The sequence below is a fragment of the Chelonia mydas genome, chromosome 6 (assembly GCF_015237465.2).
Source record: "Chelonia mydas isolate rCheMyd1 chromosome 6, rCheMyd1.pri.v2, whole genome shotgun sequence".
NCBI lineage: Eukaryota > Metazoa > Chordata > Testudines > Cheloniidae > Chelonia > Chelonia mydas.
The window spans coordinates 125,588,010-125,612,531 of NC_051246.2; the positions used below are offsets into that span (position 1 = coordinate 125,588,010).

Genomic DNA, 24,522 nt, shown 5'->3' on the forward strand with positions numbered 1-24,522 from the left:
GTTTACTAATCCCGTGATCATTTTTCTTCCGCCAAAGCCCTTGGGAGTGATCTTAATACCTTGTAGCAGTTACTTCCGTGCTAGTCAGAGTCTTTCAAAGCACTCTGCTCATCTCGTACCTTTACTGCACCAGCTTGAGATAATCTAACGTGCACGTATACAATGCTTTTAAACACTGCTAACACTACTTATTCTCTTGTCTGAGCCGATTTAACCATAATATCTGGATAGTCTTTGCACTTTGGAATTAATTCTAGTGATGTAATTTTTGTTGTTGTTTTTCCACCCCCCCAGGAGATGATGATGGTGAGTGACTTGTGTTGATTTCTGTTGTGGTCAGGGAAAAAAAAAAATGGATACAGAACTTTTTGCCTCTGCCTCTTCCACAATCTGAAGAGTTAGCATAGTCAGCAAGGCAAGCAAAAATGGGAATAGTTTTGAAATCTTCCTTTGTTCAGTTTCTCTTGCATGGATCTATTTAGCTTTACAGCTACAATCCGCTTAGCTTAACAAAGAGAAAGTTAAGGGGTGACTGGACCACTCTAAGTTCCTACATGTGGAACAAATCTATAATAACGGGCTCTTCAATCTAGCAGAGAAAGGTATAACACAATCCAATGGCTGGAAGTTGAAGCTACACAAAATCAGACTGGAAATAAGGTGTAAACTTTTAACTCTGCGAATAATTAACCATAGGAACAACTAATTTAAGAGTCCTGGTGGATTCTGCACTACTGACCATTTTTAAATGAAGATTGGATGTTTTTCTAAAAGATCTGCTGTAGGAATTATTGCGGGGGGGGGGGGAGTTCTCCGACTTGTGTTATATAGGAGATCAGACTAGATGTTTACAATGGTCCTTTCTGGCCTTGGAATCTAGGAATCTCTGCGACTCCTAAAGAGAACATGCCCCATACTTGAGGCTAACACCTTTGGGTGGGGTTTTCAAAAGAGCCAAAAGGGGTTTAGGTGCACAGGTTCCTGGATCAGCTGAGGGCTTGCACTGTGGAGCTAAAAATAGCAGGTTAGCTGCTCGGGCCGGAGCCCAGACTCTGGGAGTCTTCCCCCTTGCCGGATTTCAGAGCCTAGGCTCCAGCGAGAGCCTGAACGTAGGCGTAGCTATTCTTCACTCCGCAGCCTGAGCCCGAGAGAGTTGACCCAGGCTCAGAGACTTGCTGCCTTGGGTCTGGTTTGTTTGTTTGCTGGCTGTGTAGACAAGCCCCCCGGTGCTTTTCAAAACCCCATCCCATAAGACCTGGACGGGGCTCGCTTGTTTTGGTGTGTCGGTGGTGTGTTTTGTAACTCTGTTAATGCTAGTTCATTTGTGGCAGAGGGAGCTGCTTTTACGTGAAGCAGTGCCATAAGACTGGGGCTTTTCACAGGAACCTAAACACCCAGCATCACTGAAAATCAATAGCAGCTGGCACCTATCTCACGCTTTCAAGGGCTCGCTCCTGTGAGATGCCAAAATGTCCTCAACTCGCATTACCTTCAAAGCTGAGGGCGCTGTGTACATCGTAGGAGTATTTAGTGCCTCGCAGGACTGAGCCCTGTACACATGCTCTGCCTGTTCCCAGTTCTTTGTTCCCTGTGGCTTGTTTCTTTCTGCTTGTGTTCTTTCTCTGCATTTTCTTCCATCACGCAGCAGTGAGCAAATACGAAGTCCCGGTTTATGAGATGGCTGTAGATCGCACTGACCTTCGTATTGTTTTTATTTCTCTGTTACAATGTTGTGTCTTCTGTCAACAATAAAAACCATTTGTTCCCTCTTCCCCTCCCAAAAAGGGATGCAAGCTGTTGCCCACCACTTCCCCTGGGGTTGTGTATTCTGCAGTGCAGTGCTCCCAGCTCCTGCTGATATGTGTGGAAAAGACTCTAAACTTTGCTTTGCTACAGTGTCAGTATTCTATCTTTAGCTGCTAGCAAATGTCGAGTCTGACATTGGTGCCAGTCAGCTGGGAGGCTCTTTCAGCGGGGTTGTGTGTGTTCTCTCTTGGAAAAACCTGCAGAAACGCAGCTCGGCCCCAACCCTGCAATCAAATTGGTATGGGCAAACTTTTCTGCCTGTGCAATCTCAAAGTCTTTGCAGCTCTGCATTGATTAGTTCAGAGGTCTGGCTGTGGTGTTCTGATTGGCAGATCATCACCTTAGCCTGTACACCAATTCTACTGTGACACCAAAACCAACTGTGATGTTATGACAAGAATGACCTCATAGGAACGGAGATACATGGATTCTCTCTTAGCCTGTAACTTTTTCCTAATTGTTTTGTGTGCTCTGAGAACAGCATTGAACAAATTTGTACCGTGTTTTAGGCGATTTATTTTGGTGAATGTGCAAAATTTTCCTTGTCAAAGCTCTCGTGACTGTTTGTTTCTTCATTTCCAGGGAATTCCTTTTACAGTTGGCTGGAAGGTAATGGTTTGTTTTTTGTGAGTGATACAAAGTGGACTTTCTGTGGTGGTGGGGGGAGCAGGGCATTAATTGCCAAAGCAAACTGTGATTAAATTAGATCTCTGATAACATCAAGGGAAGGAAATTCAAACATCCGCTTTATTACTTTACATTTCAACTCGTTTTCCTTTCAGGCCTCTGCGTAGAGAAGAGAGCTTTCTACAAACTCATTTCTGGCCTACATGCAAGCATCAACATCCATTTGAGCGCCAGGTACCTCTTGCAAGGTGAGTGTGACTTTCTGCCTTATTTCGCTAAGAGCCAGGCTGCTTCTGCAGTCAGCTCAGATGGGAATTGACTTCCACTGCTTCGTAAAATACTAGCTGGTAGCCCATTTCAGCAGGGTTTGGGTCCAGCTTCGCTCTCCTTCTCTTCTCCCTTCGTTCTTCTCATACTTCCCTTATACACAGATGACAGCTGGGTGTGGAAATAAGACGCATGAGGTTGGGTATACAATTATCCAAATGCCTTTAGAAGTCTTAATTTTTTAAAAATGTAATTGGAAACCAAAGCCAAAAATTCCAACCATAAATTTAGGCTCCTGAATCCAAATTTGGGCACCTGAATCAAAATCGGCACATGCTCAGAAGTGCTGAGCATCCACATATCTCGTTGCTACTGAATGGAGCTGCCGGCATTCCGCACCTCGTACTGAACTGCCGGAATGTGGCTCACTTTAGGCACTCTGGTTTGAAAATGGCTGGCCTTTGCCCCTGATGCTCCTCCAGAGTCTCCTCACAGCTCATTTCGGAGTAACTTCGTGCTTTGCTCGTTCCAGTAAGTTTAGCAGTAATTTCTCGCAGGCATTCTGATCTCTTCAGTTAAGCTTTTCCAAGATTCTTTAACTTTTCCCAGAACATGTACACTGCTTCTCTTGAGGTACCTAAATATGGACTAGATGCCTGAATTCAGACACCCAGCTTTGAAAATTTTAGTCCATACTTCTCAGTAGCATGATTCAAATGACCTCTCACTCCTCAGAATTGGCCAAGAATTGTAATACACTGCTTGTACAGACAGACAACTGCACACATTACAGGATTCCTTAAGACTTCTTAGTACAGCAGTTCTTGTTTAACAGACTCGCTGGTTAAGTATCTGTAACCTGCGCCAAAGGTGTGTCTTTATCCAACACTGTGTGTCAGTTAGCCACCGGATGGTGGTTACATCTCTTATGTTTGTATGTAGTTTTTCTCTTGTTTACAGAATTTTTTTTTTTTTTTTTAGGAGCTTGAACACTAAAAATATTTTCACTAGTCCTCATTTGGACAAATTACTTTTTATTTTGCTGCACGTCTAGTTAAAAAGGCAGCACAACACCTCTCAGTGCACGGACATCACTCATTTCATCCGGGGGTGCCTGCAGCTCTGGGTCCAGCATTAATTCTTGTTGCAATAAAACAGGGAAGCTGTTTTCCCTGTCTGTCTTCCTGCACAGGAAATCGTCCCATAACAAAGATGCCTCTCTCTGAATTTTGCAATGAGTTAAATGGTTTTTGAGGGTAGGAATGAAGAGACAAAGGAAATTGGGGCATCAATCAATGTATGCTGAAATAAGAGATCAGTGGATTGGATACTGCTAAGGCCTTGTGTTCATGCAAATTACACCATCTTAACTAAAAGTTTGTTTTTAAAACAGACTTAATTACCAAGGGGGTTGCATCAGTTTAGACCTGCATAGATCAATTTAAAACTGGTTAACTTGATTTAGGTTATACCTGTAAATTTACCAGTATAAGCCAGTAAGATGATTTAAGAATGTCCACACAGGGTTTTAAATCCGTATAGAAAGCTAGTGCAACTTTGTGTGTGGACCAGGCCTGAGTGTTGTAAACATTAAATTCTAAAAATTAACTTTAACCACATGCATGGCATAGTGGGAAAGAAGTTTACTGCCCAATTTTCAAAGCAGCCCTTTCCCCTTTTTTCTCCTCTCTCAGATACGTGGTTGGGGACTACATGGGGACACAACATTACTGAGTTTCAGCACAGATTTGATGAAGTCCTTACTCAAGGAGAAGGTTCCAAGAGGCTCAAGAACCTGTATTTCCTCTACCTAATTGAATTACGGGCAATGTCGAAAGTTCTGCCATTCTTTGAGCGCCCAGGATTCCAGTTATTCACGGGGAATAAAAACAGAGACACAGAAACCAAAAACCAACTGCTGGAAATCCTTCACCTAACCAAGTAAATAATGCTGGAAAGGGAATAGTGTGCAGCTATGAATCTTATATTCTCCTTCTTAAAATGTTTTAGAAAATAAGATTTTTTCTGTAGTGGGATGGTATGGGTCAGCTAATTAATTATTATTATTATTCCAGTGTACTCTGAGTAGTGATAATACCTAGCTCTCACAGAGCTTTTCATCAGTAGATCTCAAAGCGCTTCACATTCTTGTAATGTATTTAACTTCACAACACCCCGGTGGGACAGGGCAGTGTGTTATCCCCATTGTACAATGGAGAACTGGGGCACAGAGAGGCTAAGTGGCTTGCCCCGGTATCTGAATTCAAACAGTCAAACCAGGTACTAACCCCACTGTTTAATAGTTTAGGTTGTCTTTAAGCTTTTGCAGAACTGAGTTTAATAATGGCAGGTTTCAGAGTAGCAGCTGTGTTAGTCTGTATCCGCAAAAAGAACAAGAGTACTTGTGGCACCTTAGAGACTAACAAATTTATTAGAGCATAAGCTTGCATGGGCTACAGCCCACTTCATTAGATGCATAGAATGGAACATACATACACACACACACACACGTGTGAAGATGTCATCATGAATAAGTTGGAATATGAACATCTTCATCATCTGGACCCATGGAAAAGAAGCCCTTGAGGAATTCTACCATGATTTCAACAATTTCCATCCCACCATCAACCTCAGCCTGGACCAATTCACTCAAATGGTCCATTTCCTGGACACTACTGTGCTAATAAGCGATGGCCAAATAAACACCACCCTATACCGGAAACCTACTGACCGCTATGCTTACCTACATGCCTCCAGCTTTCATCCAGTCCACACCACATGATTCATTGTCTACAGCCAGGCTCTGAGATACAGCTGCATTTGCTCCAGTCCCTCGGACACCTGCGGGATCTCTATCAAGCATTCTTAAAACTACAATACCCACTTGCTGAAGTGAAAAAACAGATTGGCAGAGCCCGAGGAGTACCCAGAGGTCACCTACTGCAGGACAGGCCCAACAAAGAAAATAACAGAACGCCACTAGCTGTCACCTTCAGCCCCCAACTAAAATCTCTCCAGCGCATCGTCAAAGATGTACAACATATCCTGAAAAATGGCCCCTCACTCTCACAGATCTTGGGAGACGGACTGGTCCTCGCTTGCAGACAGCCCCCCAGCCTGAAGCAAATACTCACCAGCAACCACACAACAAAAACACTGGCCCAGGAACCTATCCTTGCCAACCTATCCTTGCCAGGGCCCGATGCCGACTCTGTTGACACATTTATTCAGATGGCACCATCATGGGACCTAGTCGCATTGGCCCCGCCATCAGGGGTTCGTTCACCTGCACATCGACCAGTGTGATATATGCCATCATGTGCCAGCAGTGCCCCTCTGCCATGGACATTGGCCAAACCAGACCGTCTCTACGCAGAAGAGTGCGGACAGGTCTGACCTCGGGAATCGTAACCTTCGAGGACCGGTGGGAGGGCACTTCAACCTCTCTGGCCACTCAGCAAAAGATTTGGGGGTGGCAATTTTGCAGCAGAGAAGCTTCCAACACAGACTCCGGCGAGAAACTGCTGAGCTTGAATTGGTGTGCAGGCTGGATGCCATTGACTTGGGTTTGGGTGGAGACTGGGAGTGGCTGGGTCATTACACCTGTTGAATCTATTTTCTTAAGTTAGGTATCCCCACACCTTGTTGTCAAGTGTCTAAATGGGCCATCTTTATCACTACACAAGTTTTTCTTCTCCTGCTGATAATAGCTCATCTTAACTAATTAGCCTCTCACAGTTTCTGTGGTAACTTCCAACTTATCTGTGTGTGTGTGTGTATTATATCTTACTATATGTTCCATTCTATGCATCCAGTGAAGTGGGCTGTAGCCCACGAAAGCTTATGCTCGAATAAATTTGTTAGTCTCTAAGGTGCCACAAATCCTCCTGTTCTTTTTGAGTTTAATAACTGTTTGTTTAGTTGTCACTTCTGAAACTTACTTTCTATCTGACTGATCTGCAGAACTCTAGTACTAGCTTTACGCTGCAGTCCAAAATAACTTTAAAACATCTAAAAAGCGATGGTCTTGGATATAGGGCAAGACTCTAATATAGGATGTATGGGGCATGTCAGTTAACTAAGATTAGAATCTGGCCCTCGGCCTCAGAGGGAGATGCTGTAGTTCGTCAGTTTCCCATGCCCGGTCGCCTATTGTTCATGACTGAGACATGGATAACTCATTTTTATTATAAAAATTAGAGAATTTTTATGTGTATGCAATAGATTTAAATGATACTGTAAAGTAGAGATTCAGAGCCCAAATGACTTTTGAAAATGGAATTTAGACTCCTAAGTGACTTAGCTGTTTAATTGCCTTTGACTGTCAATGAGACTTAGGAGCCAAAGTGCCTAAATCACTTGAAAACAGGATGTAAGCTCCTGTCACTTAAGGATTTTTGGAAATTTCACTGTTTGTTCTTGCTTCAGGTCTTTCCCTTTGCACTTTGATGAAAACTCATTTTTTGCTGGAAATAAAAAGGAAGCTGCTAAATTAAAGGTAATTGTTCACCTTGTGTCCCCCTTCCTGAAACTACTTGCTGACAGAATAAAGGACTTCTCACACTGGGTTATCAGGCTAAATAGGATATCGTAAGACATTGATGTGCTTAAGTTACTAGACCAGAAATATCCAACTGGAGTAAACATATTCACTAGTTTTCTTAGCATGTCTGATAATGTAGAAGGCTAAGATGCACCACAACACCTGTCTGGTAAATGTAGGGTACAGCCTGCCTGATAAAGCCCCCCAATACCTGAAAGCATTTCTTTAGGCACTAACTAATCGACATGTGATTTTTAAATCTCTTAACCATGTAACAACGATGTTCTGTATTTAAAAGTCCTATTTTTTTTTTTAAAGGAAGAATTTAGGCTCCATTTTAGGAATATTTCTAGAATTATGGACTGCGTTGGGTGTTTAAAATGTCGCCTTTGGGGAAAGTTGCAAGTAAGTCCAATAAGCAATTTGTTCCATTTTTACAGTGTCTAGCACAGGGGTGGGCAAACTCTTTTTGGCCTGAGGGCCACATTGGGATGGGGAAATTGCATGCAGGCCCATGAATGTAGGGCTTGGGCAGGGGGTTTGGGTGTGGGAGGGAGTGCGGTGTGTGTGGGGGGGGGGGCGGGGGTGCAGAGTGCGGGAGGAGGCTCAGGGCAGGGGGTCGGGGTGCGGGGTGCAGGCTCCGGCCTGGCGCTGCTTACCTTGAGTGGCTCTGGGGTGGCAGCAGCATGCACTGGGGCTAAGGCGGGCTCCCTGCCTGCCCTGGCCCCGTGCCAGTCCTGGAAGCGGCCGACACCATGTTCCCGCAGCCCCTAGGGGAGGGTGGGATGGCCAGAGGACTCTGCATGCTTCCCTCGCTGGCGGGTACCTCCCCCAAAAGTTGCCATTGGCTGTGGTTCCCTATTCCTGGCCAATGGGAGCTATGGGGGGCGGTGTCTGCAGGTGAGGGCAGCGTGCAGAGCCCTCTGCCCCCTCCCCCAGCGGCTACAAGGACGTGGTGCCAGCCACTTCTGGGAGTGACATGGGGCCAGGGCAGGCAGGGAGCCTGCCTTAGTCCCTGTGCCACAGGGCTGGCAATCCCACAGACCGGATCCAAAGCCCTGATGGGCCAAATCCAGCCCATAGTTTGCTCACCTCTGGCCTAGCGCAAGGGGTCCTGGTGCATGTCTGGGGCTCCTAGGTGCTACTGAAATATACATGCCTAATAAATGAACCCACTCAAAAATGACTTTGTTGTTTGTATTAATCTGTTCAAATAAAGTGATGGGAAATGAAGTTAATTTGCTAATCAAATGGCACACTTACTACTGTTATATTTATACTGCACAGACTCAGGGCTTGGGTACAGCTTTGAAGATCCTCTTTTCACAAAAACTGATAGAAAACATGCCAGAAAGTGGCCCCTCTTATGGATTCCAGCTAACGAGACAAGAAATAGTCTCCTTCTTTAATGCCTTTGGAAGGTTAGTTTAAAATTCTGTGTTTTGCTTTTTTCCAATCTGAATAAAATGTAAGGTGGTGCATACAAATAAAGTATACTGTGATTAGTAACTGCAGCGTTAACTCTTTAAAAGATGAGCAGACTTCCTGATGATGACAGTTCTAAATTTCAGTTGATTGTTTTGATATAGTTTAAAGTAGGAATAAGCAATAATGTTTTCTGTTTCATTTTCTATGATTTAAAGTTAACGCTTAAGGCTCTCATATGAAGAATTCATAAGTCTGTAAGAAATTACATGTATCTGTTTTAGGAACACATTGTCCAACAAAGGTACCCATTTTTAGGTACCTGTTTAATGTGGAGGCTGACCTTTAAAGCTTCGAAGTTGTATCAGTTTACTTTTAAAACATCTATTTGCAAGAGTTCTGTTTAACAGACATCCATCAATCAGGCTCTTTGGGAGCTGGGGAGGTTTGTTTGGCAGTAACTGTGGGAAAAAAAACCTTTCAAAAGAAAGACTTTATTGAAAGATGTTTTGGTTACATGCCGTACCTTTGTTCCGTTAACAGGTCTGGAGTTCTTAGTTGGCTCACAGGGGTTTTCTGTGAGATTCTTTGCACCAAGTTGCTGGCTTTTAAAGTTTCGTAGTCCTGGTTTATAGCTAAATTAATTTCAAACCAAGCCTCTGAGTTTTATCCTCTGTAACGCCAGTTGGTAGCACATGGCAGGGGGAAAACTCCAGGGTAGATAAGTTGGCCTGGAAAACATTAAGCACTTTCTTCAGCAGGTTGACATTTTTCAGCTTGTGCAGAGAGGCAAAAAAACAAACCACTGAGTGCTGCTCCCATCCTTTTTAAAAAGAGTTCAGGCTACTGTGATTCGCTTTTTAATGTGCTGATTTAGTGGTACCTTAGAAAACAGCTTGTATGAAATGGGAGCATGCCACAGGTGAATATTTCCAAAGGAAGCTGATCAGTGACACAAATTTCCCTCCTCTCCACCCCCCCATCCTTTCCCCCCCAAGTCCTTTTATGTGCTAAAGTACGGTGCAGGAGTCAACTCCAATCTGAAGCTGTATCCAGCAATCAGGGCTTTCATTCCACTTTATCTTCCCATCTATATGGGCTGGAAGTGCTTTGTAAAACAAACATTTAACTACATCAAGACAAACTGAAATGTTCGTTTCTTCATCATATGTTTGTAAATGACTTTCAAATCAGCTAGTCAGTATCCTCTATTAAGGAAAAAAGAGAATACAATGAAAGCATAGATTGCTGTAATAATATGGGAAGTTAAGCAAGGGACTTGCCCTGGTGGTTCTCTCACTGATGCCAAACCTCCTGTAGCAAAGTGCATTTTGCAATAAAATGACTTGGGGTATGCAATTCAGAAACTTTTAAAACAAACACCAGTTTATCTGTAAGTTGTTTTGACAGCCCTTCTGAATGGCTGTTTTAATTTTATAGATGGCTTCATGACAACCTCTGTTGAGCAACCGTATTTGACCACACCTTAGCTAACGTTCTATTTATGAAGGGCCCGCTTCTGTTACCACGATTAAGAATGTATAATTTACATATGGCTTTAAAATGAGTCAGCAAAACTTGTTTCAGTTCCATAATTCCTTTTAACATGCAAAAATCCTTAGCTGCAAGAACTGTTTTCTAATGTTATTTGCATTTATATAAAAACATTTAAAATGAGTCCTTTTGTGTATTTTAGATTTCTCTTACCTTTTTTCCTCCTTTCTCTTGCATACAGGATTTCAACTAGCATTAGAGAGCTGGAAAACTTCAAGAACTTGTTACGAAATATGTAGTGAATTTGTCTCTCAGACTTAAATTACCTTTATTCTGTTTTCTATAAAACAGAGGAAAATCAGGTTTCCTTCACACTTCAGACAACCAAAAGGGAAAAGACACTGGAAGAACTCTTCACTTTACAGAATGATTGCAGCAGTAACCTGCTGAGACCAAATCTTTTGTACAAAGCAGCTGCTTTTTGTAAAGGGGTGGGGGAAAAATTTGATTGTGTAAAGTAAAATGATCAGTTTTTATTTTTTGAAGATAATTTTGAATGATTGACTAATGATTAAATATGTGCTGCACTCCTGCCTTTGATAAAACTTATCTGTTTTTGTTTACCTTCAGAAATTGACAGTGTTGGTGAAAGTGTGACACTGGACAAATGCAGAAATACAAAATACAAGTACAGTAACTCACTAGGGGTTGTCTGTGTTCAATAGTTTTTTCCAGACCCCACCATTTAAGCTGTTTTAAAGGCAACATTTTGAGAGAGTGTAAAATAGAAACACTCTTCACTTGGTACAGTCCTGGGGCATACTACAGTGTAGCTTGGAGGAGCCACCTAAACTTCATGGTTGATGCTATAAAGGACAACTGCTCTCTGTTCCTCTAGGTTTGTCTACAGGGGAAAGCTGCACCAGTTGAAATAAAGGTGTGATTCTAAACCAGTGCAAATCCCTGCATGGATGCACTTTATTTCAGTTTTAAACCAGGCTTCTTTCAGTTTAGCTTAAGTCAGTTAGGAATCAGTTTGAGCTGTAGCTCACGAAAGCTTATGCTCAAATTGGTTAGTCTAAGGTGCCACTAGTACTCCTTTTCTTACTGCTATAAAAGTGATCACACAGAGGTTTGCATCAATTTAAATCCATTTAAAAATCCAGTTAAAGTGAAACTGGTGAAACCTTGTGTAGACAAAGCCTAAAACAGTATTTTGCTCTGACTACACTTTTCCCTTAACCCTATTTTAGAAGAAGGGTAGTTAGAGTACAATATGCTGAGTTGGATACTTCTAGTCAAATCCAGAATGGTTCTATACAAATGAATCTCAGTGCATCAGCAATCACAGCAGGTCTTAAAGGTTGCCAGACACTTCTTCCCCAGAGGCTGAGATGAGACTGGCACATCTCCCTCAGCAGGTGAGAAACTTCTGTAATTCCTGGGCAATTACACACCAGTCAGCTTAACTTCCGTACCTGAAAAGATAATGGAGCAAATAATTAAGCCATCAGTTTGCAAATATCTAGAAGATAAGGTGATAAGTAACAGTCAGCATGGATTTGTCAAGAACAAATAGTCAAACCAACCTTTCTTTGACAGGGTAACAAGCCTTGTGGATAGGGGGGGAAGCAGTAGATTGATATATCTTGACTTTAGTAAAGCTTTTGATATTGGCTCGCATGACCTTCTCAAACAAACTAGGGAAGTGCAACCTAGATGGAGCTACTATAAGGTGGGTGCAAAACTGGTTGGAAAACTGTTCCCAGAGGGTAGTTCTCAGTGGTTCAGTGTCATGCTGGAAGGGCATAATGAGTGGAGTCCCACAGGGATCAGTTCTGGGGCTGGTTCTGTTCAATATATTCATCAGTGATTTAGATAATGCCATACAGAGCACACTTATAAGGTTTGTGGACAATACCAAGTTGAGAGGGGTTGCAAGTGCTTTGGAGGATAGGATTATAATTCAAAATGATCTGGACAAACTGGAGAAATGGTCTGAAGTAAATATTGAATATCATCCTAAGGACAAACACAAAGTACTCCACTTAAGGAGGAACAATCAGTTGCACACATACAAAATGGGAAATGACTGCTGAGGAAGGAGTACTGTAGAAAGGGATGTGGGGGGCATAGGGGACCATAAGCTAAATATGAGTCAGTGTAAGACTGGTGTGTGTGTGTTTTTTTTTTTGCTTGCAACACAAAACAAACAAAAAAAATACACCACCCACAAACATTCTGGGATGTATTGGCAGGAGTATTGTAAGTAAAACTAGTAATTATTCTGCTCTACTCTGTGCTGATTAGGCCTCAACTGGAGTATTGTCTCCAGTTCTGGATGCCACATTTCAGGAAAGATATGGACAAATTGGAGAAAGTCCAGAGAACCAAAAAAAAAAAAATTAAAAATTTAAAGGTCTAGAAAACATGACCTATAAGGGAAGATTGAAAAAACTAGGTTTGTTTAGTCTGGAAAAGAGAGGACTGAGAGGGGACATAGTTTTCCAAGTACATAAAAAGGTTACAAGGAGGAGGGAGAAAAGTTGTTCTTAATCTGAGAATAGGACAAGAATCAATGGTCTTAAATTGCAGCAAGGGAGGTTTAGGCTGGACATTAGGAAAAACTTCCTGTCAGGGTGGTTAAACACTGGAATAAATTGCTTAGGGAGGTTGTGGAATCTCCATCATTGGAGATTTTTAAGAGCAGGTTAGACAAATACCCATCAGGAATGGTCTAGAAATACTTAGTCCTGCCTTGAGTGCAGGGGACTGGACCTCTTGAGGTCCCTTCCAGTCCTATGATTCTACACATGCACAAGGTGCTGGGAAAATGAATGCCAGGGTTTCCCCCTCCTCCCCCAAGAGGGCTATTTCTGGGCCCTGATCCTGACTTTCATTCTCAATATGCCTTACCTTGGCTAGTATGGATTTCCCACAAGCTGCTCTCAGGATGGGGGGACATTCTTCTTCTCTGCTCCACCACCCTGGCATGTACAGGGAAGAAGTGTGCATGAGCATGTCTCTTCTCTTCCTCATAGCCTGGTCAACAGCCTTGTGTCATTCAAGATCCTTTTGTATTAGTTCCTAGCTCTCCAATAACTATCCCAGCTGCAACAGGTCAGGCACTATGTTCCACTCTGGAAAAGTGCGCAACAAATGTAGGGACTCGATCCTCCATTGTTGTTAGTTGGAAAGAGCAATTCCTTCCCCCACGCAGCAGCACACAGAGAAGATCTTTGTCAAGCGCAGAGCCCCTGCTCTCACTCACACTTTTTCCTGAGCAGCAGCAGCAAAATTGGGGAGAACCTGTTGGTTCCCCTCCTCTGCTGCCAGCCCTCAGTTTCCTGCTCATGCCAGCCGCATGTATTATTATTTCCCCGCCCCAAGCCCTGGCTTTTAACTAACCTCCATCACATCTGGCAACATCCACCATGGGGTTTCATTGTTCAATGCAACCCCACCCTAGTTAAACACAGTTTCTGGAAGGAAATCACCTCAGTCTTTTGCTGTTTGATAACTGATGGCAGCAGTGGCTAGGGTCACATGCTCCCTTAGGGAAATGGGTGGATTTTTTAAGTTGACAGCAGAAACCTTGATGGTAAGCTAGTGAGCATACAAGTTCTGCTCTACCACTGAGAGTGGGTGTGTGTCATGAGGAGGCCAGGCTGCCTCTATGCAACAGCCACAAATCATTTTGTTTTCGGTCACTGGGCACTGCAGAGAAGGATGGACATGGAATGCCCTTTGAGCCGAGAGCTAGGCCCAGCCTGTGTTATATTGACCATGTTTAGCAGGGTAGTGCCATGGGGGTAGGTGCTGTACGGGCGCAAAGTGGCAACAGGCCCTGCTCTGAAGAGCTTAGGATCTAAATAGGATGATGGGTGGGGTGGGGAAGGGGAAAACACATGAGCAGTGGGAGGGTGGCCACTGGCAAGGCCTGGTCCATTACTCCACCTCCCTCAGCACTGTGCCATGCAAAGGGAGGGGGGCAGGTAGTAACAGGCCTAGCACTGGCAGGGGTTGAGGTTTCCTGGTACAGAGGAGATGGGCAAGCCAGGGTACTAGGGAAGTGGAGGAAATAATGGCCCATGTGGCCAGCAGCTCCTGGGGATGACCAAGGTAGAGGGCAAGAACCAGGAAGTGTCACACAGCTGCAGGCCTGGAACTATGTGAAATCAGGCCAGAGGGAAGTGATGAGATGTGGGGGGTTAGGCCCACAGCCTCTCATCACTGTAATGGCTCCCTCTCCCCACACCACCTGACAGACATACCTAGGGTGCCTTGTCCACTCTCCCTTTGTGTGTTACTGGCTGGGTAGGTACTGCCCCCATAGCCTTTACTGGCTGTGTGCATGTGCCTAGGGCCTGGTGTGTTGTCTCCCCGCCATCCCCGCCAAAGAAGTTTAAAGTATATCCTCCTCCAGGGCCCAGAGCCTCAACCCACTCAGCTGCCTTGTTACAGCAGAGGGTGGGCTCTAAGCTTGCCACATGCCCCCAGGGGCACCTGGCTAGAATCAAGGCTGGCTGCACAGGCCAGAAGTGTGTCCCCCACATAAAGGGAAACTGTTCAAGCATGGCAGCTGCTCCAACCCCACAGCTTGTGTTTACGAATTAGGGAGAGGAGTGCCAGAACCCTTTCTTTCTACATTCCCAGGAACAGAGATGGAGGGTTGCAGGACAAAATAAAGAGGTGTGGGCAGGAGGGGTGAGAGGCTATGTCAAGGGTAGCTTGCACCTCCCCTTGACGAAGGCTAGGCCCTCACCCCTCCTGCCCACACATCTTCATTCTGCTTCGAGCTGTAGACACACGCACCTACTGCTCGTTACAGATAGAGTCACTAAGATGCCCCAAGTCACCTCGTGGATTGGCAAGTTGCTGACTGGGCTATGTAGAGCTCTTATGCTTGTGGTTTTCCTGCATCAAAAAAGTCACTGGACCTTTCCAGCTGATCCACATTTGGACAGTAATCCTACAAGATGTGGGGTGGGGGGTGCCATGGGGAATGCTTGTTAGGGAGCACAAGACCCAAACAGTAGTATCACTTTCCCCACTTTTTTCAAGCCAGAAGATTCCTCTTAGACTTACACACTCAGTCTCTTTAGAGGTGTCCCTTTAGCAAGTGAGTGGAAGCTGGATCTCTGTGCAGGAATGCAGCAATCGGGGGGGGGGGGGAGGGGGAGGGAGACGGGACAGGACGAAAGAGAGAAGAGAAGAAGGAGGAGGAGGAGAAGGAGAAGAAGAAGAGAAGTCACATGGCTTTAAAATCATTTCAAACTTGGGTAGAATCCACTGACCAGTGGACAAGTGATGCAGAGACCCTAGTTGCCTAACTGAAGGCAGCACCAGGAACAGAACTCAGCCCAGATGCCCATAAATAGCACAGGAGAATTTATTCAACATAGTAGTGCTTGGTTACAGTTTAGTGAACAACAACAAATAGGTACATTCATTGGCCACAGCTTCCTGTTGCAACCAGCTCTCAACTGGTTGTGAAGCTGAGAAACGGTTAAACCATTACAAAAAAATATGGAATGAAAGGCAACTATGCATATAAAAGTCATTGTACACGTCAGCTATAAATTACTTCAGTAAAACACAAGACCGGCCCCAATCTGAGCTGTCGGAGTTCTGAAATTGACGGCCATCCATACAAAGTAATAAAAACCAAAACGTTTGCTAGTCACTCACTAGTACACACTTAAGCAACAAGACTCACTGCCCTGATCGGTGATCCTAATGAGAGGAAGATCATATTGTCGTTCTGTGCGTCAGTGCAATATGAACAATGAGTCTGTAGCCCTTTTTTTTTTTTTTTGCACAACACTCCCTTCCCTCCAAAGGAAACTTAAAGTGCTCCTAGTGCTTTGGACTTTTAAGCAAAAGCAGGGGCCAGTGGCTGAACTTCACGTCTTTGGTGACTTATGGGAGGGGGAAAGAGAAGGGCTGCGGCTGGAGTTCAGGTCCCTAACTAGTTTCACCATAAGTCAAGCGGCGATCGAGACAGAGCAACTGGTTTCTGAATCCCAACCTAGGCAACGAGACGGGTCTTACATGGTAGCTAAAATAAAAGTAGCTGGGAGAACGGTTTTCCTAAGACCTTTCTGGCTCAAGTATTCGAGCAAGAAGGATCCAGTGATCTGCCAAAAATAGTCTCCAAGCCTTTAGAGGAAGGAGTACAGGTTGCCTTTGTTTTGGACCAGTGAGCGAAAGAGGAAAGTGAGGACATTAGAGTACCCCTACACCTCAAGCCAGCTGCTCAGTTTCTGGGTGGGGGTTATACAGAGAGAGGGGGTCCCTGGTCTGCCAGCTAACTGGTTCAGAACTAGCTCAGTAACAGCAAGGATTTAGATGGGCTCACTATACACTCAAATGTTCTTTCCCCACACACATCCTAGGCCTGCCCCCCAGTCGCCACTATCTTCTTTGAGAGCCAAGAGTTTATTCTTGGAAAACGTGTGTCACACCCACCATATAGCTGCAAGCCTGGGAATCAGCATTAAGGCTAGACAGTCACTTCAGTCATGTTCCATGTGCCAGCAGTATCCCCACTTGTCTAGTGGGGCCATTTCCCCACTGTCCTACAGACTACATGGTCCTGTTCAGTCCCTCAATGAAGTTCTACTTTAACATCAAATCTTAATTCAAGTTTAAAAAGTAAGCACGCCCTTGGAAAGTGCATGCAGGTGATCGGCAGGACCAGCTCCTGCCATCAGCAACGTATGCCAACTGTTTAAGCTTCTAAAGGAATGTAAGGTGGAGAGATCCTGGGGGAAGTCTACTACAGGCTGGAGAGAGCAGCTGCCCTACACTAGCCATAGCAGCTTTGCCATAGAAGCATGCTTTTCCTTGTAGGAGCTACTAATCTGTGTAGACCAACAGTGTATTTAACAGCTCACTTTAGAGCCTATCTAAACACCTGTGCATCCTCACAGCCATGTCTTGCTTTCCTATTTTAAATAGGGTGCTTTTGGACACAGTTAAAAAAGTGATTTAAAGACCAACTTCCTGCCAGAATATAATCCTGGACGTTAAAAAGACCTACACATTCCATTAAATGCTACTCACTCATTAGACCCACCCACCCTCCAGTGCACACGCTGCAACGAGATGCCAAAATGTATCCAATACTTCAACAGGGGGTCCCCCTTGTTCAGGTCATGTTGCACTACTTTTACATTACATTCAGTGGAATGTCATGGGACACTCATTCCTCAGACACAGTACGAAGAGACAGGAGAACTAGAAGTTTTGAGGCAGTCCCAAATAGTGGCACAGGTACCACACTGTAGGCTTCCCGATTTCTGTCAGAGAAAGCTGCCATGAAAGTGAAGAGAAGTTTTCATGTTCTAAGAAGGACCTCTAGTTTATATTCAGCCAGGTTAAATATAAAATTGCTATTATCCCCCAAGGCAGATTAAGCACTGATTCCACTAGGGAATGCAGTGAACAGATCCTAGTATGAAAGAAGCCATGTTATGTATTGGTTTCGGCCAAAATAAAATGCTTGCGCCACTTATCCAGACTCACTGCTAGGTTTGCTTGAAGAAACCACCTGGCAAGGAGCATGCCTCATTGACACATGCTCTCTCCACAAGCTTAACAGTAACTACTCATTCTGCTTGCTCTAGGTGGCATTTTTCTGTTTAAAAGAGCAGAGATGGTTACTTTTCAGTGACCTTCGTGCTAGAAACAGCCATTGAGCTCAGGCCTTTAAAGACCTTCGTAAACCCATGCTTTAAGGTTTGCTTTAACCCACAGTCCAGCTAAGAGTATTTTAGTAGTCTGCTGACATGAGGACCGAGTTAGAGTAAGACCACATCCCCAGCAAAGAGACATTAAATTTGTATTGTGAATATGGCACATTATACATTAGGTAACTTTCTTCATTAGTGTAAATCCCACACAGTTTCTCTGAAGAGAGAGAAAGTTTGTCCTTGGAGTGGATCAGGACACCGAGCACAGCACGGTCTACATATTGACGCGCCCGTCTTCATGGGATGACCGCACCTCTCCCAGCTATGGATGTGCAACTAAAAGTAACACGGAACAGACGCAGGCTATTCCAAAGGGAAGTCGGAGCGTGACGTGTTCCTTCAGAACGTGCAGATAAAAAAGTGCAAATATGCATCTGATGTTGGTCTAGTGAGTCAGCTCTGGGGCTTCTAGCTGCCAACGAGCATCTTGAGAAGACTTGACCCCCCTCCCAAAAAGCTCCCAGAGATTTTTCACTTTCCCTTTGCTACACGGTACCATGAGTAACAGTTTTACATACCACACACAGCCTAAGTCTCCAGGTCCTGGTTTACAGCTGCAAGAGAGAATGGAATGTTTGTGCAGATGAGTTAGATGTTTGGAAAATGATCGGACTTCCACGAAAGCCGCCCCAAGAGAAGCGAATCTTGGTGGGGTTCTTCAGTTCTGTGGCGTGGAGTATAAGCTGTGGTGATTGTTAGTTTCCAAATCACTACACGTGAAGAGCAGTGGGGCGGTGTCTGGCTTAGGTCCACTCAGATAGGGAATAACCGCACAGCTATCGCTCCCAGTCAGAGTGCCATACCAGTCGGAGCACTGAGGGGTAGCCAAGCTTTGGAGAGAAGAAATGGGAAATATTGGTTAGAGATGAGAGTCTAGAGTTATTCCAGGATTGTGCTGTCTAGTGCTGGAGTTTTAATGCAAACCGAAGTTTAAAGTGGCTTCAGGTAGAAATCTTTGTCCAATGCTTCAACTTTTCAGAGGTGACCAGTGATTTTGGGTGCTCAACTTGACATCTCAAAGGGCCCTTAGTTTTCAGAGAGTGGGTGTCCAGCACCTAAGAGGCCAGGCCCTTTCTGATGGGCATCCTAAGCGGAGCATCCAGATAAATAAATAAAAAGTACGGCTGTCAAGCGATTAAAAAAAAAAAAATCACATGATTAATCATGTTGTTAAAGAGAATACCATTTTAAAATATTTTTGGATGTTTGCTACATTTTAAAAAAGATTGTAATTTCAATTACACAGAATACAAAGTATACAGTGCTCACTTTATATTAATTTGCACTGTAAAAAATTTTTCAACTCATCTCATACAAGTACTGTAGTGCAATCTCTGTCATGAAAGTTGATCTTACAAATGTAGAATCATGTACAAAAAAAACTGAATTCAAAAATAAAAATGTAAAACTTTAAGAGCCTACCAGTCCACTCAGTCCTACTTCTTGGCCAGCCAATCACTCAGATGAACAAGGTTCGTTACAATTTTCAGGCGATAATGCTGCCTGCTTCTTGTTTATATCACCTGAAAGCGACAACAGGCGTTTGCATGACACTGTTGTAGTTGGCGTTGCAAAGTATTTACATGCCACATGGGGCATATGAATGTTTAGCATATCTGGCATGTAAATGCCTTGCAACGCTGGCTACAAGAGTGCCATGTGAACGCCTGTTCTCACTTTCAGGTGACATTGTATATAAGAAGCAGGCAGCATCTCCTATCAATATAAACAAACCTATTTGTCTTAGTGATTGGCAGAAGGACCAAATGGACTTGCAGGCTCTAAAGTTTTACACTGTTTTGTCGAGTGCAGTTATGTAACCAAAATGCAGATTTTCACTTTCATGATAAAGAGATTATTTTTCAGTTCACCTCCTACAAATACTGAAGTTCACTCTTTTGTTTAAGAAATTTGAGCATAAGCTTTCGTGAGCTGTAGCTCACGAAAGCTTATGCTCAAATAAATTGGTTAATCTCTAAGGTGCCACAAGTCCTCCTTTTCTTTTGCGGATACATACTAACACGGCTGCTACTCTGAAACCTATCTTTTATCATTTTTACAGTACATATATTTGTAATCAAAAATATAGAATGATCACTGCACTTTGTATTCTGTATTGTAATTAAAAAAATAACTATTGAAAGTGTAGAAATTTATTAAATATTTTTGGATGTTTTTCAATTGGTATTCTATAGTTATAAATGTGATTAATTTTTTTGAGTTAATCCCGTGAGTTAGCTGCGGTCAACAGCCCTAAAATAAAGACAATATACACAAGTTCACTCATCACTTCTAGGAGTTATTTCTAGAACAGGTTTCAGAGTAGCAGCCATGTTAGTCTGTCTTCGCAAAAGAAAAGGAGGACTTGTGGCACCTTAGAGACTAACCAATTTATTTGCGCATAAGCTTTCGTGAGCTGTAGCTCACTTCATCAGAGGCATCTAGAACACCTGTCATGCCAAGATGCACTCAGAAAAGCCTGGATCTCAGTCTGAGGAGAACACTACAGCCCCGCTAAGTTTTCATACACCTTTTGGCTCAAGATTGTTATACAGCAATAATTGTTACTCCAGGGGGGAAAAACAAAACAAAAAACACACTACACTTTACCCAGGACTTTCTGCAGCTTGCAAGTCTTCACCAGGAATTCAGCAGTTTTTAGTTTAGAGGTACACATGCCTGTAAACCTCTATGCATTTTAACAAAGACTTTCTCTCTGACTTTAAGCACCCAAGAGTGACCTGATTTTCAACAGTGGTTAGCACCTGTGGCCAAAGTCCATAATGTAACTGGAATATGCTTCATGCAAAAGGTCTCTTGAAAGGTATTACAAAGTTTATAATCTGAATGTGATCATCCTATTTGTATAAATGTATCACTCTTGTATCTGAAACTAGAAATATAAAATATAATTGAGGGCCTATTGTAAGTATGCAAAATGGGGGCCATTAATGGTAGTTTGGAATCTTGATGGTTCCCATTAACCAGGACAATTGTCTGTAGACAGGTTTCAAAGTAACAGCCATGTTAGTCTGTATTCACAAAAAAAAAAAAAGGAGGACTTGTGGCACCTTAGAGACTAACCAATTTATTTGAGCATAAGCTTTGGTGAGCTACAGCTCACTTCATCGGATGTTTCACTTGTTAGTCTTCCTGTAGACCTGTGGGCTGGCAAGTGGGTAATGCAGTCTTACAGTGACATGTGATCATGCCACCTGAACTGGAATCCATCTTTAACCTGGTGCTTTTCCATTGAGAAGGAGGGGTGGGAACCCAGAGAGGGACAAAGGATTTCAGCCTTATGCAAAAAAGGCATATAAGTGGGTGGAATAGAACAAAGGGAGGCAGCCATCATGAGAAAGCCCCTAGCTATCACCTGAGCTGTAACAAGGGCTGTACCAGGGGAAAGGATTGTCCCCAGACTAGGAAGGTGTCTGGTCTGTGAAAAACTTATTGAAATATCCCTAAGGGTGAGATTTTCATCTGTATTCAGTTCTTATTACTGTACTAGACTTACATGTTTTATTCTATTTCGCTTGGTAATACACCTTGTTCTGTCTGTTACTACTTGGAGCCACTTAAATCCTACTTGCTGTATTTAATAAAATCATTTTACTTATTAATTAACCCAATTAATACATACTGGGGAGCAAACAGCTGTGCATCTGTTTATCAGTGTTATAGAGGGCGAACAGCTTTATAAAGGGTAAAATGGATTTATTTAGGGTTTGGATCCCATTGGGAGTTGGGCATTTGAGTGTCAAGGACAGGAACACTTCTTAAGTTGCTTTCAATCAAGCCTGCAGCTTTGGGGCACGTGGTTCAGACCCTGGGTCTGCGCTGGAGCAGAGTGGTGTGTCTGGCTCAGTAAGACAGGGTGCTGGAGTCCCAAGCTGGCAGGGAAAGCAGGGGCAGTAGTCGTCTTGGTACATCAGGTGGCAGCTCCCAGGGGGTTTCTGTGATCCAACCCGTCTCACTCAGGTCCTTAGTGTAAGCCAAAGCTTATGTTATGAACTGCCTCATTTATTTGGTCTACCGGTTCGAGGCCCCTTTGCTAGGAAAGATTCTTTGGCTTAAAAGAAGAGCAGGAGTTGGCTGCTCTGTAGACACTGTTTGCTGCTCACAGGCGAGAGTCGAATGGCGATTCTGAATATCTGAACAGCTCCCCACCTACCTGCCTCCTTCTCTCGCACCAAGTCTTGGCAAGTCATCGTCACTGTCATATCGCCTTGGATTGTCAAAGAAGTACGCTCTGGAGCTATAACTGTGACTGTTGATCATGCCAGCTGGTGTCTGTTGATAAAGGTAAAAAAAAGCACCCAGTTGTTTCTAGAGATTACGTAGTGGAAAAAAAAAAGCTATTTAGCTTGAGTAAATCAGACAAGTTTCATGTGCAACGAGCAACTTGAAAAAGATCTTAACCCCAGAGCAGTTAGTTCGTAGCCTACCAAGTTCTGAGTGAGCCTCTGAGCCCGGAAGAACAGCACCACAAAACTGGTCGGCACAAGCTCCCAGAGGAAGAGGACCACTCCAAATACCACATATTCTTCACCACTGACTTCCTCCGCATGCATCTGCAAACAGAGAGGTTATGGTTAAGCCTGGAGAGCTGGGTCTATAAGAGAGCACTCTTGGGGGGGGGGGGGGGGGGGGACACACGCGTGCACACGCACACACACGGAGATTTTCCCCAAAGTGATGGGATTCCAAGAAAGACTAGGATGCAGTGCACAAACTCTTCTGGATTTCAAATCTGAAAAGAGTTCGGATTAGCGCTGCACACCGCAATTGCCAGACTGGCTCAGATCATGGTCCAGCTAGGGCAGTATCCTGTCACTAAGTGGCCAGTACCAGCTGTGACAGATTTCAGCTGAGAGCTTCCACATCAAGCCTACTCAGTTTTCGGGGGCAGGGGGTTGGCCTAGTTCCTTAGTGTAGAAAGTGGACCCCTCACCAATAAGAGCAAGTGTTTCATGTCAGCTCAGACATCTTATAGAATGTTTCGAGATTATAGGGTGGTACATTGGAGGCTTGCACACCCCTATATACAGTGATGTGGCAGCTAGTATCCCATCATCACCACCACCTCTAGGGCGGAGGGTATGAGGACAGACAGATGTGATCTCCACCATGGTTTCAGACAATCCTGGCTGGCCTCAGATGCTCAGGACCTAGACTGACCTACCGAACGGTCTATGCTGCAGCACAGTACATAGTGTCATTACACCAGCTCTACAGGTGTGCACTCGCCATTAAGAGGGTGCAGTTTGGTGTCCAATTAAGATCTCGCTGAGGTTTAATCTTGTGCACCTGGTCAGTATTTAGATACTTGGCAAGCAAATCCCATTCACTGCATCTTACTGTTATGGCTAGTAACAGGTTAGTGGCAGTGACCTGGAGTAGAAAGGTATGGTAGTTGTCACCACAGAGATTAACATTTGGAAGCATTTGTGACAAGTAACCCCCCAAATTAAAGGAGGAGCCTAAGAAAGTAGCGGCAGGGTGACAGTCATATTTCCCCTTAGACTCAAATAGCTTGGAAGGCAGCTCTTTTAATGGATTAGTGTCAGGCGCTAGTTGCCGGGGCTGCTCTTGGAATCTTCGGGGTCAAGCTCCTCTAGAGACGTGTCTAGTTGTAGACAGCTGGTGTGTCACATTAAGCCTCACATTCCTCTTAGGACGGACTGTTTACAGGGAGTCTCAGGAACTGGACTATGAGAGCTTTTTAAGAACACTACTACAGCATCCTTAGTGAGATCCCACGCACCCAGAACATTGATTTTTCTCCTCATTAGCCATTTTCGGGCTTAGAGACCCCCCTACACCACCTGCCAACACCCACGTGTTGATATTACTAGTTACCTTATCTGAAAAGTTGTCCCAGCCATAATTAAATGGACTAGGAACATTCTCTGGAGATATGGCCACTGCTACCAGATTATAGCAAGCCCTTGAAGAGTACAGAAGAACAACTACTGAACCGACGAGGATAGCCTGGCAGACGGATGTGCCCTAAGAACCGGGGGAGGAAGCAAAATACGTTAAAAATCTAATAGGTTGTTACACAAATCTTCCCATAAAATTGTAATTTTATGCACGGCAAGTCATGCATGCATGATTGGACCCAGAACATCTACTCATCACACTAGCTTTAAATATTCTAGTGACAGCATGGTTAAGAACCTTCTTCTGGGCCAGCGGTGAGTTGACTGCAATTGGCCAGTTCCACATGACTGTTTCTTACCGACCTTTAGGAAGAGAAGTGGAACCTTGCAAACCAAATGATGGAACCACTGGGAGGATTATTCTAGTATTAGGTCCCAGTTGCATAGTGGTTATTTTTGCAAGCAAACAATTATACAGATGACCTGACTAGACAGTTGTAGCTTAGTTATACCAAAACGCAGGTTGGGTTTGGTCTTCATTTACGGTGCTAATTTGCCACTAACTTGAGGTGTGAAGCCCAGCGATTAGTCAACAGCAGTCGGTGCGAAACCCCATTACATTGGTTGGTGAGTACCGCACACGCTGCAGAGAGGGCTGGAGTACGGATGTAGCAACAGCCTTTTAGGAAGTTTTTTGTCAAATAAGAGAAGCCTTGGT

The 24,522-nt window shown here is 44.0% G+C and overlaps 2 protein-coding genes across 6 annotated transcripts in view; one reads left to right on the top strand and one right to left on the bottom strand.

The window, feature by feature from the left end:
• The window catches only part of ERO1A (endoplasmic reticulum oxidoreductase 1 alpha), a 33,131-nt gene extending 22,364 nt beyond the window's left edge, over positions 1–10,767 (top strand). For 4 of the 5 annotated variants that reach the window (XM_037901296.2, XM_037901300.2, XM_037901301.2 and 1 more), the window contains exons 9-16: positions 295–306; positions 2,389–2,415; positions 2,589–2,681; positions 4,395–4,641; positions 7,129–7,198; positions 7,562–7,648; positions 8,531–8,664; positions 10,404–10,767. In XM_037901296.2, the coding sequence (XP_037757224.1) occupies positions 295–306; positions 2,389–2,415; positions 2,589–2,681; positions 4,395–4,641; positions 7,129–7,198; positions 7,562–7,648; positions 8,531–8,664; positions 10,404–10,461 (728 nt within the window). In that variant the 3' untranslated portion in view covers positions 10,462–10,767. The remainder of the gene's footprint in view (positions 1–294; positions 307–2,388; positions 2,416–2,588; positions 2,682–4,394; positions 4,642–7,128; positions 7,199–7,561; positions 7,649–8,530; positions 8,665–10,403) is intronic. The other variant, XM_037901298.2, reaches the window with a different exon arrangement.
• A 4,771-nt stretch (positions 10,768–15,538) lies between these two features.
• Positions 15,539–24,522, bottom strand: part of GPR137C (G protein-coupled receptor 137C) — a 28,096-nt gene continuing 19,112 nt past the window's right edge. The window contains exons 4-7 of the mRNA XM_037901303.2: positions 23,782–23,931; positions 22,368–22,493; positions 22,094–22,212; positions 15,539–18,749 (exon numbers count right to left, since the gene is read on the bottom strand). Of these exons, the coding sequence (XP_037757231.1) occupies positions 18,578–18,749; positions 22,094–22,212; positions 22,368–22,493; positions 23,782–23,931 (567 nt within the window). The 3' untranslated portion in view covers positions 15,539–18,577. The remainder of the gene's footprint in view (positions 18,750–22,093; positions 22,213–22,367; positions 22,494–23,781; positions 23,932–24,522) is intronic.